Raw genomic sequence first — 19,650 nt, forward strand, 5'->3', positions numbered from 1 at the left:
CTTTCCCTTTGTGTTCGTCATTTTGGTTAATTACTGGAAGATGGCGGTTCCGGCCAAAAGGAGCAGATATATATTTTTTTCATTATTTTATTTTATAGTGCCTTATTTGCATTTAATTGTTGTATATCTTTGTGGGGTGTGATGTGGTTTTTCAAAGTATACATGTAGTGCGATAATCAAATCAAGGATATTACCGTACTCCTCATCTTCAACAGAGTATTACATTAAGTTGTGCACCTTTGATTTTTGTTCTACTAGTTTTTGGATTTTTGTTTTTGTTTTGTTTCATTTTATTATGAAACAATTGGTAACACTCTTTTAAAAAAAAAATTGTGTTGTGGCCAGCAGGTGGCATGGTGATTAAGGACACTGGATTCCCACATTGGTGACCGTTGTTCGAGTCCCAGACCTGGCAGCTTACTTTCTCACTTTCCCTTTCTTGCTCTCTCTCTCTCTCTGACTCTGTCCTTCTCTAGTCAAATTAAAATAAATAGATTAAATTAAATTAAATTAAATAATTCTAATTTAAAAAATACTTATTTAAAAAAAAAAAAACACTCCATTGCGATACACTGTTCCATAATCTATTTACCTTGTCTACATGCATTCTTGTTTCTGTTTAATGTTTTTCCTGAATCACAAACTCCCCAAAAGAAAAACCAGGTATACTGAAATATTATGAGAATCTGGTGAGGTCCCAGTACAGATGAGGGCTCTGTTCCTGTCTTACAGATGGCCAGTCTTCTCATCTTCTAAAATGGTGGGGAAAAAAAGAGCTCTAATCTCCTTCTCAAGGACATTAATCCCAACATGGGAACTCTGTCCTCATGATCTCCTTTAAACCAAGTTACTTCTCAAAGGCCCCACATCCCAATACCATGATATTAGGGATAAGGGTCTCAGTGTAGGAATTTTGAGGGGACAAGAACATGCAGTCCATGGAAACCAGCAGTTAGTGTAATGGCTGTGTCGCTGGACTCCCACGTAGTCGACCGCGGTTCACGTCCCAGACCCGGTGGCTTAAAACTCACACCGGGCATGTGTGTGTGCGTGCCCAGGATCCCGAGAGGAGAATAGAGGAGAAGGGATTGCAGCGTGATTATCCCCCCTGGGGGGTGATTTCTTGTTTTCTGTCTCTATGTCTCTCTCTGCCTGTCTGGTGAGCGCACGCGCCCTATAGCGAAAACCTCTCCCAAAAAAAAGAACATGCAGTCCATGTCAGTGGTTTATTACCTATCTTTATAAATGAAGAAAATATAAACCTAGTTAGATAAAAATGTAAATTTTTTGAGAGAGATTTTTGTTATTGGGCATGTGTGGTTGCTGGAGAGACAGAGAGAGACAAGGAGACAGGAAGTGAGAAATCACCCTCTTCTGTGGGGGTATGGTCACACTGCACTCTGTTCTCCATTTTCCTCTTGGAGTCTTGGGCATGCATGCACATGGTCCCAGAGTGATTTTAAGCCACCAGGTCCAAGACTCTGACCACGGTAAACTACATGGGAGTCCAGTGATGTAACCGTTAAAGCTATCTGCCGGTCACAAGATGTAATTTTTTTAAAAGAATTATTTATTTCATTGTATTTATTATCATTACTTTTTAAGTTGTCCAAGAGAGACAGAGGCGGAGAATGAAAGTGAGAAAACAAGCCATCAAGTCTGGTGCTCAAATCGGCCCTGTGGGATCCAGTGCCTTAACCACCATGACACCTTCTGCCCCCCCACAAGATATACTTTTTTAACATCCAAGTTAATAGGCCCCCCCTTTTTTTTTCTTAAGCTAGAAAAGAGAAAATAGCACTTAAAATGTTTGCAACAATTTATTTAGAACACTGCTAAGTAGTAACTATAAATTTACTTATACAAAAAGTTCATTCTGACTTTTTTTATAGACTTTTGGAGGGCCTACCAAATGTAATATTAAACTATTGAAGAGAAATGTAAGCCCAGAAATCTCAGAAACCCTAAAGGTTGGGACTGGTTACCCAAATGCTATTGATAAGGTAAAAGAACAGTTAGTTTCTCTTCCCAAACCTTAATACCTGGGAAGATAACTGACTGAAAATTAAATGACCATTTTTATATATAGAACTAGCTTTTTCTGTAGTCTTGTGTTTGTTATCATCATGCATAAAATCTTTACTCCTTTAGCCTAACTCTGGAATTCAGAACTTTTTAGCATCCTTGAATATCTCCAAAGAAAATGAAGTTCAGTCATCTCATCATGGAGAGCCTCAAAATGAAGAGCATCTGTCACCACAGTCATTTGCAATGGTTTGTATTTTGTAGGCGCTTTCATACCATGCTAACTTGCTGTCTCTGGGCATGTAGACGTAACCCCATACAATGGTTCAAACACTTCCTTCATGTAGGCTGGTGTGTTTGCATCACTGTCATCATCCTATAAGGAAAACCATTCTGCACTAAGTGTTTAGTTACCTTTTTTCTTTTATAAACTTTTTTGTAAAAGAATTATTTTTTATTTAATTTTACTCACTGTCATTTTTTAAAAATAACTGTTATTTAACTTTATTTATTTATTTATTGTAATTGGACCAGAGAGGGACAGAGTGAGAGAGAGAGAAAGAGCAAGAGATAGAAAGTGAGAAAGCAAGCCGCCAGGTCTGGGACTCAACCCACAGTTGGCTGTGGCAGTCCAGAGCTCTTAACCACCATGCCACCTACCAGCCCCTATTTTTTTTTTTAAGTGATCAGAGACAGCAAGAGAGAGAGAAGGAAAGTGAGAAAGCAAACTGCCAGGTCCGGGACTCAACCATGGTCAGCCAAGTGGGAGTCCAGCCACCTTAACTACCATGCCACCTGCCAGCCCCTGCTTTTTTAAACTTTTGACTATAGGTCTCCTGCCTTTCCCACTTTGCTATTAGGTAACTGGACTAATAGCTAAGCAGAGGGTAAGTGTTGCTTCTACACTTATATTTTAGTCTGTTTTATGCTACTATGTCAGATACCTGAGACTGGGCATTTTATAATGAATAGAAATTTGGGACCAGCAGATGACGTAATGTTTATGTCGCTGGACTCCCATGTAGTTGATCACGGTTTTAGTTACGGACCCGGCGACTTGAAAATCATACCATGTGTATGTGCATATGTGCCCAAGTTCCCAAGAGGAGAGTAGAGAAGAAGGGACTGTGGCATGGCCATCCCTCCTGGTGGGTGATTTCTCACTTTCTGTCTCTCGGTCTCTCCAGCAAGTGCATGTGCCTTATAGCAAAAATCTCCCTCTCTAAAATAAATAAATAAATAAGTAAAACTGTATTTGGTTTATGGTTCTAGAGGCTGGGAAGTCCACGATCAAGGTGCTGCATCTAGTGAGGGCTTTTGGTACATCATCCTACAGCATTAGGCAGAAAGGCAAGAAAGAGCCCCTCAAAAAAAACAGAAAGAAGAACACGGAAGTTGGGGAAGAAAAAAGGGCAGGAGGGAGATTGAACTCATTCAGTAACAGTATTCATTCATTCATGAGAGCTCTGCCTTCATAACCACTTCAAGGTCTCACTTCTCAACACTATTGCCTTGAACACACGAACTTTTGGGAGAACACATTCAAATCATAGAAATCTAGAAAAGTGATTTTTTTTCCCTTCAGCCCTTTACTGTTTCTTTTCTGCCTTTTTTTTTTAAAGAAGTATTTATTTTATTTGTTATTTTTATTTTTAATTTGACCAGAGAGAGAGAGAGAGAAAGGAAAGGTAAGAAACAAGCCTCCAGGTCCAGAAATCAAAACGTGGTTGGCCATGTGGGAGTCCAGCGCCCTAACCACCGTGCCACCAGCTGGCCCAACTGTTTATTTTCTTTACTCTCTATCTGAAGATAGTTAGCATATTAACTTGTTTAAATTTGCCACAGGGCATGCACATTCCCCAGAGAGAAAGAGAGAAAGGGAGAAATCACCCCCCACCACCCAACCACCCCGCTCCCCCACCCCCACTACCCCACCCGTCAGCCACAATCCCTCTTTTTCTGTTTCTCCTGCCTGCTGAGATTTTGATCATACCCCCACGATTCCGAGCTCCTGAGTGCAGAACTCAAGCCACACAGTCAGCTGCCTTTGTCACCATGCCACCAGCTGGCCCAGCGTATTAATTTTTAACAGTGGAACTCTTCAAAAGAAAGAGCAATAAGCACTGTAAATCTAATGTTTACTTTCCTCTTCTCACCCCCACCATCTTGATATGAATCATATTTTTAAAAGAAGGGAACGCGGATGCTTAAAGAAATTCTAAAAATCGATGGCTCGGACACCGTGGATCATAAGAATGAAATAAAACAGTTTGGTAATGAAATCACTGTTTCCTCTAATAGAAGAGATGAATATGTACCATCCTCGCACCCTAAACAAAATAAGAAATTAGGTAAGTAAACTAAGTACTGTTACTAATAATTAATCTCATTTCAAAATCAGTTCATTCCATTATTCTTATCATGTGCTTTTTAAAGACAAAACTATTTCTATTTCTGAAAGAGTATAATTTTTATATTTGTGTCAGCTATGCAGTGATTTAACTATGTAACCAATAAAGTTATAGTCCCTGGGGCCAGCAGGTGGTGTGGTGGTTGGGGGCGCTGACTCCCACATGGCTGACCATGGTTCAAGTCCCAACCTGGCGGCTTGCTTTCTCACTTTTCCTATCCCTTTTCTCTCTTTTCTCTCTTGCTCATCAAATGAAAAATAAATAAATAAATAATTCTTAAAAAAAAAAAAAACCAACTGTTTAAAGTTATAGTCCCTAGAAGTATATTGTTTAAGAATTATTTATTTATTTATTACTTTTTCACATGAATTTTTTTTAAGAGGTTTTTGCTATAGAGCATGTGCACTCGCCAGAAAGACAGAGAGAGACAGCGAGACAGAAAGCAAGAAATCACCCCCTGGGGGGATGGCCACGCCGCAATCCATTCTCCTCCATTCTCCTCTCAGGATCTTGGGCACGCACGCACATGTGCCTGGCGTGAGTTTAAGCCACCAGATCCGGGACTCACACTGTGGTTGACTACATGGGAGTCCAGTGACATAGCCTTTACGCCAACTGCTGATCCCTTCACATGAGTTTTACCAGAGAAAGACGGAGAGAGAGTGGGAGAGTGAGAAGGCAAATTGCCAGATCCAGGACTCAGATATGTGGGAATTCGAGCACCTTAACCACCAAATCACCTGCTGGCCCCTCTCTTAAAGTTTTTTGTTTTTTTTCTTTTTTTTTTTAACAAGGTTATTTTTTATTTATTTTTATTTTTATTTTTATTTTTTGCTATAGGGCACATGCGCTCACCAGACAGAGAGAGAGACAGAGAGATAGAAAGCAAGAAATCACCCCCTAGGAGGGATGGCCATGCCACAATCCCTTCTCCTCCATTCTCCTCTCGGGATCTTGGGCACGCACATACATGTGCCCAACGTGAGTTTTAAGCCACGGGGCCTGGGACACGAACCACGGTTGACTACATGTGAGTCCAGCAACATAGCCATTACGCTAACTGCTGGTCCCTCTCTTAAAGGTTTTATGCAATTACTTAAAGTATACAGTTTTAGATACTCATTCTGTAAATACCCAAATCTTGAAAGATTTTCACATTTTGGACTTTTTTCACAGTAATTTTTAAATGATTATGTAATGTAAAAACATTATTTAACTTTTCTAAAATTATTTTTCCTATTTATACAATGAGAACAATACATTGCAAATGATTGTTGTGATAATTATATAACATATATAAAATAATTAACATACTATCTGGCACATTGTAGTGCTAGTAGTCCTTACTAGTATTATGTTAAAACAACTTGACCAATGTAAAAGTAGAAAAAGCTATAAAATCAATTAAAAGTCATTGTTAGAGTCAGACCTTGGAAACTGGGTAATTTAAAATGTTGAAGCCTATTGCATAACATCTGACACATAGCTGGATTTCAAGAAATACCTGTCATTGTCCATATCTTCTACATTCCCCATACATTAGTGTTTTGCCTGTGTAATTACCTACGAAATCCTAACAGAAAAAAAATGACTAATACAAAAGTGGGTGTGGACACAGGTTTCTCAGAGAAATAAAAACTTTTTGAGAGAGATTTTTGCTCTAAGACGTGTGCCCACCAGAGAGACAGAGAGACAGAAAGTGAGAAATCACCCTTCTAGGGGGGATGGCCATGCCACAATCCCTTCTCCTCCACTCTACTCTCGGGGTTTTGGGCACACATGACTGGCATGAGTTTTAAGCTGCCAAATCCAGGACTCAAACCACAATCACTATGTGAAAGTCCAGCAACTTAACTATTACGTCATCTGATGGTCCCAGTAAAAACATTAGGGACCCAGCAGTTGGTGTAATGGCTATGTCGTCAACCATGTAGTCATCCGTGGTTTGAGTCCTGAACCTGGCAGCTTAAACTCACACCAGGTGCGTGTGTATGCATGCCCAAGATCCCAAGGGGAGAAAGGAGGAGAAGGGATTGTGGCATGGCCATCCCCTCTGAGGGGTGATTTCTCGCTTTCTGTCTCTCTGTCTTTTGGGCAAGTGCACACACTCTATAGCCAAAAACCTCTCAAAAAAAAATTTTTTTTTTAAATAAGCAGATGTGAGTTTATTAAGGATCAAAATCTGCAACAATTTCATTTATACTGCAATAAATGTGGGGGTAACCAACTACTTAAAAATTCCAAAAACTGTTAGGATACTAATTTTTTTTTTAGAGGTTTTTGCTATAGGGCGCATGCGCTCACCAGACAGACAGAAAGAGACAGAGAGATAGAAAGCGAGAAATCACCCCCCAGGGGGAATGGCCATGCCGCAATCCCTTCTCCTACACTCTCCTCTTGGGATCTTGGGCACGCACGCACATGCACCCGGCGTGAGTTTTAAGCCACCGGGTCCGGGACGCAAACCGTGGTCAGCTACATGGGAGTCCAGCGACATAGCCATTGCGCTAACTGCTGGTCCCAGGACACTAATTATTTAATATAGTGGCATATATTAAATATGTTATTTAATATAGTAGCATATATTAATATTATTTAATATAGTGGCATATATTAAATAGAGCAAATAGAGCAAAATTTAAAAAAAATAAAGAAAAATAGATTAAAATTGTCTTACTGTCAAGAACAAGACCATTTATTTTACTTGAACATGTGGAGAAACCCATTGACCTTAGGCTCTTGCTCAGAATCCAGCCCACACTACAGAACCAACTAGCCCTATGACTCTGGGCAGGCCATCTTTACATCTGTAGCAGTAGTAGATTTGTATTAATTCTTCTCTGAAGTATGTTCTCATGAGTTTGTTTATCATAAAGAGTATGACTGTTCATAATTTTTTAATCTTTTTCTATGCAAAAGTATAAAAGACTTAATTTCAGGAAACTGTTAAGATACATCATTTGGGAACAACAAAAATATTTACTCATATGTCAGAATTCAAGATGGGCTTGTAAGAACGGAGACTGAAACCAAAGTGTCAGACTTACACATTAGTTATAAATCAACTCAAGAAAACCATTTGCTTATTCAAATTTTACCTTTTTTAGGGACCAGTAGTTAGCGTAATGGCTATGTTGCTGGACTCCCATGTAGTCGACCGTGGTTTGAGTTCTGGACCTGGTGGCTTAAACTCACGCTGGGCGTGTGTGTGTGCGTGCCCAAGATCCCGAGAGGAGAATGGAGGAGAAGGGATTGCGGCATGGCCATGCCCCCTGGGGGTTGATTTCTCACTTTCTGTCTCTCTGCATCTCTCTGTCTTTCTGGCGAGCACACATGCCCTATGGCAAAAATACTCTCCAAAAAAAAAAAAATAACTTTTTAAAAAGAATTTTCTGTTTAATTTTATTTATGTATTATTATTAATTATCATTATTATTATTCTTGAGTTTCTTATAGGGCATGTGCACCCACCAGAGAGAGAGAAAAAATGAGAAAGCAAGCCACTAGGTCCAGAGTTGGCCATGTGGGAGTCCAGTGTCTTACCACCACCTGTTGGCTCCCAAATTTTACCTTTAAGAATACCATGCAGGGACCAGCAGGTGGCATAATGGTTTCGTCACTGCACTCTCACATAGTCAACCATGGTTCAAGTCCTGGCCCCGGCAACTTAAAACTCATGGTGGTCGCATGTGTGTGCATGCCCAAAATCCCAGGAGGAGAATGGAGAGAAGGGATTTCAGCATGGCCAGCCCCCAGGGTGGTTAATTTCTCGCTTTCTGTCTCTCTGTATCTCTCTGTCTCTCTGGTTATTACACACGCCCTATAGCAAAAATCTGTCAATAAAAAAAAAAAAAAAGAGTACCGTGTACTCAGTTGCTCAAGATCGTAATCATTGGCAGTTAGCTACTTGTTCTATTTTTAAAATTTTATCTTAGTAAGTTATCATTAGTCAGTTATAGTAATCTAAAAATCTTTATTGAACTCTCAGTAATTGTAGATAATACTATATAGTTCTTGTGGAACCAGCAGTTAACATAATGGCTATGTCACTGGACTCCCATGTAGTTGACTGTGGTTCGAGTCTCAGACCCGGTGACTTAAACTCACGCCGGGCACATGTGCATGCGTGCCCAAGATCCCAAGAGGAGAATGGAGGAGAAGGAATTGCGGTGTGGCCATCCCCCCTCGGGGGCGTGATTTCTCGCTTTCTGTCTTTCTGTCAAGCGCATGTAGCAAAAACCTCTCAAAAAATAAAATAAAATACTAAATAGTTTTATACTTGCTTCATGACAGATTCTTTTTTTAACCTTTTTTTTTTCAATTTCCTGTTTGCTCGTCTATAATACCCTGCTATATTTCAAGATATTTTACTAATATAGATATTGCATTTTCTCTTTTTCGGTAGCATCTTATATGAACAAGCCTCACAGTGTCAATGAGTATCATACTGTTCAGCCTATGGACAGTGTGTGCTGGCCTCTTCCCAGCCAGGTACCTCCTGTGTCTACACCAGTAACTGAACTTTCTCGAATTTGTTCTCTTGTCGGAATGCCACAACCAGATTTCTCCTTCCTTAGAGCACCACAGGTATAGTATAATTCTGTTCCCGTTATATGAGTTGTTTAATTTCAGCTCAATTAAATTGACTGAAAATCTTGACTACAAAAAATATAATGGGCTTTTTCTAACATAATGGGCAGCATAAATTTACGCTTCTCAATCTAGCTGTTCCTTTTACTTACAACGGGCCCTCAAAGAAACTAACAGAGGAGAACAGGGGCAACAGATAGCCTGATAAGATTTTTCAGTATTATAGAGCTAAGGGTCTGGATATCAATTTATTATTTATTAAAGGTAACTTTTGAAAAAGAATATTTAGCAAAGAGTGGTATTGTACTATATTTCTAAAATCTTTTCTTTTTTTAAAGAATCATTTGTTTAATTTTAATTTTATTTCTTCATTATTTTAATTTGACTAGAGAGAGAGAGGGAGAGAGGGAAAATGAGAAAGCAAGCCACCAGGGGACCAGCAGTTGGTGTAATGGCTATGTCACTGGACTCCCATGTAGTCAACCACAGTTTGAGTTCCAGACGCAGTGGCTTAAACTCACGTCGGGCATGTGTGCGTGTGCGCCCAAGATCCCGAGAGGAGAATGGAGAAGGGAATGCGGCGTGGCCATCCCCCCGAGTGGTGATTTCTCTCTTTTTGTCTCTCTCTCTCTGTTGTTCTGGTGAGCGCATGCACCCTATAGAAAAAAACTCTCCAAAAAAATAAAAGAAGGAAAGAAAGCCACCAGGTCCGGGACTCGAACTGTGGTTAGCTATGTGGGAGTGTTCAGTGCCTTAACCACCATGCCACCTGCTGGTCCCTCTAAAACCTTTTCTACCTCTAGCTTAATAAAAGAAGCTAGATTCTTATATCTACTTCTTACTATTAATCTATGTGATACGTTATTTTGGTAGAAGTATGGCCTCATATAGATGCATATTTAGAAAAAGAGAAACCTTAATAGCCTTTTCAGGTAATAATGACTATTCCTTGATACTACATTAAAACTTAAATGATATTCTCTTAAAGATTAGTAGTAATGTGGAATTTGAAACCATATCAATGGACTTTTGTTCTCTGTATACTTGTGAGAAAATGAGAAAAGGCAGAAAGCATCTTAGTATTGTTATGAAAACAGTTTTAACTTTACCTCCTAAAAGGGTCTCCTAGATCAAGAGTCCATGGACTATACTTTGAGAGAGACTCTGTACAAGAAAGATTATTTAATCTTCTTTGTGTGAGTTTTTACTATTTTCTCTCCTAAAACAGAAAGCAGTTTCTTTTATGATCAGAAGCAAGACAAGAATGCCTATTTTTTTCACCACTTCTATTTAACATGTGGAAGTTCTAGCCAGAGCAGTTAGTCAAGAAAAAGGAAATTAAAGAAATCCAAATTACAAAGGAAGTAAAATTATCTATGACAGATGATATGATTTTATATGTAGAAACCATGAAGGAACCCAGGCAAACAACTACTAGAACTAATAAACAAATTCAGCAAAGTTATAGGATACAAAATCAGCACATAAAAATCAATTTAACTTCTATACACTAACAGCAAACAATCTGAAAAGGAAATTGGGAAAATAATTCCATTATAATAAAATACTTAGGAATAAACTTAAAGGAAGCAAAAAGTTTAAACTGAAAACTCAAAATATTGCTCAGTAAAACTAAAGAATGTATTAAAAATTAGAAGACATTGCATGTTCATGTTTTGGAAGACTTGATATTGTTAAAATGTCAGTGCTACCAAATGTGATCTACAGATTCAATGCAATCCCTATTAAAATCCCAGTGGAACAGAATAGAAAGCCCAAAAATATATGGTCAAGTGATAATTTTTTGCAAGAGTGCCAAGATTCTATGGGGAAAGAACAGTCTTTTCACCAGATGGTGCTAGGAAAACTGAAAATGCATGTGTAAAAGATTGTAGTGGGACCCTTACCTAATACTGTAACCTAAAATTAACTCAAAATAGATTGAAGACCTATATATAAGATCTAAAACTATGGAGCCAGCAGTGGTGTAGTGGTTAAGATGCTGGACTCCCCACATGGCCAACCGCAGTTCAAGTGCCAGACCTGGAAGCTTAAAACTCATGGTAGGCACACGCATGTTCCTGCCCAAAATGCTGAGAGGAGAATGGAGAAGGGATTGCAGGGTGGCCACATCCCTGGGTGGGTAATTTATTTTCTGTCTCTCCAGCGAGCGCACGTGCACTCTATAGCAAAAAACTCTAAAAAAACAAAAAACTCTTAGAAGAAAACAGGTCAAAAATGTTACAACATTGGATCTCATAGCAATTTCTTAGCTATGACACCAAAGGTACAAGCAACAGAAGAAAAAATTGTACTTTATGAAAATTTTAAAATTCTGTACATCAAAAGATGATAGCAGAACTAGCTTTTTGGCACAGAAGTAATGTATTACTCAGAAGATGCTGAATCCCACATGGCAACCATGGTTGGAATCCCTGGTCTGGTCAGCCTAAAACATGCCAGGCATGTACACAAGTGCCTAACATTCAACTGGCTGGAGTAAGATTACAGCATGACCAGACCTTGTAGAGGGCGCTCTGATTTATCTAGCCATCTACCTACCTACCTACTACCAACCTGTCTCTCTTTCTTTTATATATGTGTGGTTTATCATTAGTTTTTTGTTTTTTGTTTTTTTTCCGTGAAAGGACAATAACAGTAAAAAAAAAAAAAAAAAAAAAAAAAAAAAAGCAGATTACAAAAGTATAACTATTAACCTTATATCAAGGTCGTGGCCAACCACACAGTTCAAGTCCCAGACCTGGTGGCTTGAAAATCACACCAGATGGTTGTGCATGCATGCCCAAAACCCTGAGAGGAGAATGGAGAAGAAGGGACTGCAGCATGGCTGTCCCCCACTTCTCACCTTTTCCCTCTCTGTCGCTTTTGAGTCCACATGCCCTATGGCCAAAAAGTTAAAAAAATAAAAATAAAAAAGGTAACCCATAGAGTAAGAGAAAATATTTGTTAATAGTATATATAGTAAGGGAATAATTTTCAGAATGTATAGGAAACTCCTAGGTGGCCAGCAAGTGGCGTGATGGTTAAGGCACTGGACTACCACATGACCAACTATGATTCAAGTCCTGGACCTGGCAGCTTGTTTTCTCATTTTCTCTCTGTCTCTCTGGTGGGTGTATATGTGGAAAATTAAAAATTAATTAGTGATTAATTAAATTAAGTCAATAGTTCTTTTTTTAAAAAAGAAAAAACTAGGGACCAGCAGTTAGCGTAATGGCTATGTCGCTAGACTCCCATGTAGTCCACCGCGGTTTGCGTCCTGGACCCGGTGGCTTAAAACTCACGCCGGGCACGTGTGCGTGCGTGCCCAAGATCCCAAGAGGAGAATGGAGGAGAAGGGATTGCGGCGTGACCATCCCCCCTGGGGGTGATTTCTCGCTTTCTGTCTCTCTGTCTGGCGAGCGCACACGCCCTATAGCGAAAACCTCTCAAAAAAAAAAAAAAGAAAAAGAAAAAACTAAAACTCAGTAACAACACAGATTCAAAAATAGGTATGCCTATTTCTGTGTCTATCTATTAAATACACTTTTTTTTTTTACTTCACATGCATTAGGATAGCTGCTGTTAAAAATAAGCAAATAACAAACATTGACAAGGATATGGAGATATTGGAACCCTTGTGCATTGTTGATGGGAATGTAGAATGGTACAACCCTTGTGGAAAACATTATAGTGGTTCCTCAAAAAGTTAAAAGTAAGGACCAGCAGTTAGCGTAATGGCTATGTCGCTGGACTCCCATGTAGTTGACCACGGTTCAAGTCCCGGACCCTGTGGCTTAAACTCATGCTGGGTGCGTGTGTGTGTGTGTGTGTGTGCCTAAGATCCCAAGAGGAGAGTGGAGGAGAAGGGACTGCGGCATGGCCATCCCTCCTGGGGGGTGATTTCTGGCTTTCTGTCTCTCTGTCTCTCTCTCTCTCTCTTTCTGGCAAGTACGTGCGCCCTATAGTAAAAACCTCTCCAAAAAAGAAAAAAAAAAGTTAAAAGTAGAATTTCTATATTATCCAATAATTCCACCTCTGGGTATATATACCCAAAAGAATTGAAAACAGGTTTTGGAAGAGATATTTGTGTACCCGTATTCATAGCAGCATTATTCATAAGAGCCAAAATGTGGAATCCTCCATCAAGGGATGAATGGAGAGATACCATATAAATGGCATATTTATACAATGGAATATTATATATCCTTAAAAAAGAAAATCCTAACATTCTACAACATGAATGAACCATGACTACAGTATTATAAGTGATATAAACCAGTCTCAAAGACACACTGGTTCCATTCATCTGAGGTACATAGAATGGTCAAAATAACAGAGTAGACAGTAGAACAGTGGCTGCCAGGAACTAGGAAAAGGGAGAAAAGGAGAGTTATTTGTTTAATGGGTAGAGTTTCAGTGTAACACGATGAAAAGACTTACGGAAATAAGGATAGTGGTGATGGACACGAGATATGGTCTGTGTACTTAATACCACAGAGCTGCACACTTCAAAATGGTTACGATGGAGACCAACAGGTGGCATGGTGGTTAGGACGCAAGATCTCACATGACCAACTCCACAGTTCAAGTCCTGAACCCAGCAGCTTGAAAACCACACCAGGCACATGTGAATGTGTGCCAAAAATCCCGAAAGGAGAATAGAGGAGAAGGGGTTGCTGTATGGCTATCCCACCTAGTGGGTGATTTCTCACTTTCCCTTTCTTTCTGTCTCTCTCCAGCAAGTACACTCACACTATGGCAAAAAATCTAAAAAAAAAAGAAATAAAAAAAAAAGCCCACAATAAAAATAATTAAGAAAAAACTAGAACAAGATTAAACTAATAGTATTACATGAAAATAACTGAGTTTGGGGTTAAACTGAAAATTTTTAAAAAGTCTTATAAAACAAAAGTATAATGTAAAAAATTACTTAAATATAAATAAAATCATTCAGAATCTCTGAGTCATTTAGATTTTGTCATTTCATTTTAGCAAAATATCTGCTAATTAGAAAATGCTATAAATCATCTATCAGCAGTTTTTCGTTTGTTAAGGGTCTGATGGTAAGAGCTTTAGGCCTTATGGGCTACATGCTCTCCATTACAACTTCTCAACTCCACAGATCCGGTATGAAAATAGCTGTATGTAGTGCATCAAAGAATAGATGTGGCTTTTATTTTGTTTTAGTTTTGTTTGCCTTTTTTATTTCCCAAGAAAGGGGGGACTCCATAGTTTACCAAGCTTGCTGACTTTCATCTGCACTAGTATGCTTAATCTTTCATCTAGCTTAGAGACCTTCTTATTCTGTGAACATTAAAAGATAACAGGCAACAATGATTACATTTTTGTGTGGTAACCCAAACCTTAAACTGTGAGTTCTTTTTAGAGTTTTTGACTTCTTTTTTACAGAATGTGAGAGAAAATTATTCTGCTTGTTTAGACAATGTTTTAGGGAAGGAAATCAACTTCCTATACAGATGATTTCATAGACCTTCATATTCTCGTTTTTTAGACAATGACAGTTTGCCAGGTAAAATTATCTAATGGCCTGTTGGTGCATGGGCCACAGTGTCACTCTGAAAATGAAGCCAAGGAGAAAGCTGCACTCTTTGCTTTACAACACTTGGTAAGAACTATCCATGATCTTCCCTATTAAATTTTAATTAGTCTCTATAGGAAGTTTCTGTTGCATTCTCTTAAAACTTTTAAATCCTTCCACAGGGGTCCTTAGGAGTGAATTTTCCTTTGCCGCCACCAATATTTTCAAATTATCCTACTGCTGTGCCACCTGGAAGCATTCCTCCAGTTTTTCCCCAACCTACTGGTATGATATTTTGCTTTTCTGAATATTTGTCATTTGTTATTATTTTTCCTAAGTTCTATTAAGAAGCATATTATTTATTTAATGTGAATAGTTCTTTATTGATTCTGGTGACTTCAGAAAAAAATTCATGTAACTTATAATCTTATATACTTGCTTATATAAAATCTATTTCTGATATTATTGTAGAATAAGTTGTAAAAGTGTGAATACAGAAATTGGTTTTCTTCGCCTTTTTTTTCCCGAAATTAATTAAAATTTATTTATTTATTTATTTATTTATTTATTTTAATTGACTAGGGAGGGATAAAGTGAGAGAGAGAGAGAAAGTGATAAAGCAAGCCACCATGTCTGGGACTCTAGCTGTGGTCAGCCATGTGGGAGTCCAGCATTCCTAACTAACCACCATGCCACCTGCTGGCCCCCAAATTTTGTTTTCTTAATTAGAGTCAGCAAAACAAACAATGAAGCTGAGATACAAGTTAAGAGAATAAGTATCTTGGGGCTGGCAGGCGGCATAGTGGTTAAAGGCAGTAGATTCCCACATGGTCGTCTCCAGACCTGGTGACTTGCATTCTTGTTTTCCCTTTCTCTCTGTCTCTCTCTAGTCAAATTAAAATAATAATAATAACAAATGGAATTAAATAAAGAAATAATTCTTTTTTAAAAAGAATAAGTATCTTCACATCATTTTTAAGAAATGGCAATATGCTGGTGTCTTGATTGTCACTGTCTAATGCAGTAGTTCCCAAATGCTTCACTGGTGTTGACTGTCTGCATAAGAATCCCCTGGGGCACTTGTTAATAGTACAGATCCCGGGCCCCCATAGACTGACTATGTCTGAAACCTCCCAACCCAGGAGTCTATATTTCACAAGCTGCTAAGGTGGTTCAGATACACAAATGAGGTTTGCGAACCAGTAGTTAAACATGGTTTTTTAAAATAAATAATACAGGGGGACAGCAGGTGGTGTAGTGGTTACACCACTGGACCCCCACATGGCCAACTACAGTTGGGGTCCCAGACCTGGCGACTTAAAACTCACACCAGCCGCGTGCGGATGAGTGCCCAAGATCCCAGGAGGAGGATGGAGGAGAAAGGATTGCAGCGTGGCCATCTCCCCCTAAGGGGTGATTTCTCACTTTCCCTCTCACTGTCTCTGTCTCTCTCTGGCGAGCACACATGCCCTAAGGCAAAAACCTCTAAAAATAAATGAATAATACATGAAAGAAATCCTTGAATTACAAATATTACAATTGGGAAAAGATCCTTTATGTCATATGAAAGCAATCAGATTTGAAGACTTGAGCTTTTCTGATTCTTTTGTAGGCTGGGATCACTATGGAGGCAACTTAGCCTTGGGGGCAGGTGAGATCCTTAAGATTTCTCTCTCTGTGCGCAGGCTGTTCTCTCCCAAGGGCATGTCATGACCCCGGCTTTATAAGTACTTCTAGAGTGCATTCCACCCTCTGGTACTGTTGTTCTCTGAGGCCAGTATAATGTAAAGGTGTTTCCGTAGATGACTGACAGCCCTAGGAGAGCACCTAAGGTTCAACATTGCAAGCAAGAGTAATCGTAAAGTGTAGGCTTCTGCCAAAGAGGGAAAAAAGGCTAAGAGAAGGGGGTCCCAATTTTCAACATCTCGACAAATACCATTTTATTAAAACATGTTCTCCTGTGGTTTTTAACAGCTAACATAATGCCTTCCTCATCTCATCTCTTTGGCTCGATGCCATGGGGACCACAAGTGCCAGTTCCTGGGAAGCCCTTCCATCATGCTTCATACTCTGGGACCATGCCCGTGGCTGGGGGAATGCCAGGTGGTGTGCACAATCAGTTCATACCTCTGCAGGTGAGACATGGAAAGAGAATTACTTCTTAAAATGCTAAAGACTATTGATAAAAAAATGTGTACTCATTTTATTCCCTGCCAATTGGAGGTCCAGTACTAGGCTGGGCACTGAGAACTGAATGGCATCAAGTCTGACCTGGTCCTGCTCTCTGAATATGTGCTCTAATAAATATGGGTCCTTGTAGCAAGTAATTGCATGCTGTTCTGACACAAAGTGATTGCACATGAGGAACATAAAATGCTTCACTTCTTTAACTCACGGAAAAATTCTAAATTTTCTTTTTGTAGCTAAATTCTTAGAATACTGAAGTCTGTTTTGCAAATTTTAAGTGGAAGTTACAAATCAGCAGTGAATGGGGGCCCACAGGTGGCATGGTCATTAAGGGCACTGGACTCCCACATGGCCAGCTGCAGTTTGAGTGCCAGGCCTGACAGCTTACCTTCTCACTTTCTCTTTCTCCCTCTCATTCTGTCCCTCTCTGGTCAAATTAAAATTAATTAATTCATTCATTCATTAAAATAACTATTTAAAAAAATCAGCAGTGAATGACAAATATTAGCAGCATGGTTTATAGTATTTTCTGACTCTAGCTTTTTTGACCTACATTGATAATCAGTGATGCTTTTGTTCCTTAAAGGTTACTAAAAAAAGGGTTGCAAACAAAAAGAACCTTGAAAATAAAGAAGCCCAGAGTTCTTCTCAAACCACCCCATCTCAGACTAGCCAGCCAGGGCCTGCTAGTGTCACCAAAGCGATTCCACAGGAGAGCTCGTCAGCTTCCTTACAGTCCTCGCAGGGCGTTCACCCTGCACCACCTTTCCAAGCTGAAGCTGCCTCTCACGGCCACAGTACGCCTCACCATAAGTCAACCACAAGCTCTTCAAGAAGAAAATCACGAAAACTGGCTGTCAATTTTGGTGTTTCTAAACCGTCAGAATGAATTTGGTACTTGGGATTAAATAAGTTTTTCTTCTGTCCATCCACCTTTTATAAATCCATATCCATATGTCATGAAAAATTAGAATGTACTGTTTTAAAATAATATGTTTAAATTGAAGACTTTTTATCTTTAAGTTATCAGGCACTTTTCATGCTGTTTAAAAGACTATATTTCAAATTATGCACTTTAAATATGTGCAGTTTGTTGTACGTCAGTTATACCTCAGTAAAGCTGTGGGGAAAAGGCTAAATTAAACCTTGTTTAACGTAAGTGGATTAAGCATGAAATTTGCCACTCTAACTTCACTCCACCATTAGAAGCATCCTGAACTATGAATTAGACATCGTATTAGCAATAACAACGTTTTTTACACTATCATTGAAGGATAACTAAATGGAGCATGAAAATCAGGCCTCAAGTATAATTTTCTGAACGTGGATTTCATTTCTTTTTTTAATGATGCAACAAAATTTTCAGGAGGAATGCGTCTTATTTATGTGTATTTTAACTTCAGTTTTGTTGTCTCTGAGGGTCCTTTAGACCTGCTGTGAAATGATCACACTTGTTGTGGTGCTGCCAGTTTTGCTTTACTCTCAATTTTGTACCAAAGCGACTTTAGAATACTGATGAGAATATTACAACTAACTGCTTAGAACTGTAAATCGCAATCAAGATTTGAGTAAGTACAGTTTTTTAAATTATTCAAGAACCAGCATTAGTCATTTCTAATGAAATTAAGTCTCAAAATCGAAGGGACTATGCTAACAGATTAATCTACTAGGATAAAGAAAAAATGTTAATCATCTAGTTATTTAAAGCACATTGTGCTGTTTTGTAGAGCTTTTTACCTGCTTTCTTAATCTATGAGAGTGCCATCACTGGTATGTGTGCAGTGCTTCCTGGGCTTAGGAAATTCTAAATGCAGAACAGCCCCAAGGTGCGCCGTGACACGGGCGCGACCCTTAGTTTGTGGTGTACGTTATTTACTGCCTGTCTCGTTCTCGTTCTCTGTTTTTAGCTCTGTGCTGAGCTGTTCCATGATGCTGGCGTTTTGTCATGCTCTGTGTGGATATGTGTTGTTCAAGCTATGACCGTTTTAAAATTAGAACTCAAGAAAGTTTCTCAGCGATATCAGGGCCTGAGTTTTTATATACATATATATATTTATCCTTTAGTTTTTGTGAATGCTTATATTTTTAAGGAAGTAAGTATCATACTTTTTTAAAAGTAGGAACCACAGTCTTTCTATGGAGCTGCTTATTATCACATCTGATTGCATTTAGCTCGTTGGAACTCTGCCTTGGGTTTTGTAGTAGTCTGTGCTGGCAGTGAACTAAGTGGATTCCTTTCTCCAGTTGATAGCTTCAGAGTTTCTCTAAATATTAGGATATTTGTATGTTAGTAGTGCCTTTTATATAAAAGAAGTGTTCATTATCTGTCATTTATTTTAGTCATATGAGTTTCTGTGATTTTATTTTCTGTTAACTTCTTCGGGTCAGATGTTCATCAGTTCCCAACATTTCCCTATTTCTTTAGTAGTGGAATCTTGAGTAACGAAGCTCAGGTAATTCTCAGTGTTTATTGCCTCACAAACTTGGTTTTAAAAGAGAATGTCTATTATGGGAATAGAAGGAAAAGCTTGAGGGTGACAATAATATTACATTAACCTCTTCTGACTTTAAAGTGTATAATATTTTTCACCTCACTTAACTATACGAATTCCAGCGCTCAAGGATTGCCTCACCACTGCTCCTATAGGGCAGTTCTGTAAATGTTTACAGCCCACATCCACCGTAGGGCACAGAGGAGGAGCACATGCCATCTTCTGAAAGCCCTGGAGGAATTTTAGTTGGCATAGTACCGCTGAACCCGTAGGATATTTTCCCAGTCTTGAGCACAACGAGCTGAATAATTCGATATGACAAGATAGTAAAAGTGGTTTTTTTCCTTTTTTTTTTTTTTTTTTTTTTGGTAAATATATAATTCCAAAGGTAAATTTTTTTGGG

General features: G+C 38.8%; 1 protein-coding gene across 5 annotated transcripts in view; it reads left to right on the forward strand.

Annotated features, from left to right (window-relative positions):
* XRN1 (5'-3' exoribonuclease 1) overlaps positions 1 to 19,629 on the forward strand; it is a 153,357-nt gene extending 133,728 nt beyond the window's left edge. For 2 of the 5 annotated variants that reach the window (XM_014593182.2, XM_027765883.1), the window contains 8 exons: positions 2,152 to 2,274; positions 4,217 to 4,376; positions 8,842 to 9,023; positions 14,542 to 14,655; positions 14,751 to 14,853; positions 16,181 to 16,219; positions 16,543 to 16,703; positions 17,342 to 19,629. In XM_014593182.2, coding sequence (XP_014448668.1) covers positions 2,152 to 2,274; positions 4,217 to 4,376; positions 8,842 to 9,023; positions 14,542 to 14,655; positions 14,751 to 14,853; positions 16,181 to 16,219; positions 16,543 to 16,703; positions 17,342 to 17,644 — 1,185 coding nt within the window. In that variant the 3' untranslated portion in view covers positions 17,645 to 19,629. Of the gene's footprint in view, positions 1 to 1,892; positions 2,004 to 2,151; positions 2,275 to 4,216; positions 4,377 to 8,841; positions 9,024 to 14,541; positions 14,656 to 14,750; positions 14,854 to 16,180; positions 16,220 to 16,542; positions 16,704 to 17,341 lie in introns of all 5 variants that reach the window. The other 3 variants (XM_014593184.2, XM_006162307.3, XM_006162304.3) reach the window with 3 other exon arrangements.
* The last annotated feature ends 21 nt before the right edge of the window (positions 19,630 to 19,650 follow it).

Source organism: Tupaia chinensis, unplaced genomic scaffold (genome assembly GCF_000334495.1).
Source record: "Tupaia chinensis unplaced genomic scaffold, TupChi_1.0 Scaffold139833_1, whole genome shotgun sequence".
NCBI classification, from domain to species: domain Eukaryota; kingdom Metazoa; phylum Chordata; class Mammalia; order Scandentia; family Tupaiidae; genus Tupaia; species Tupaia belangeri.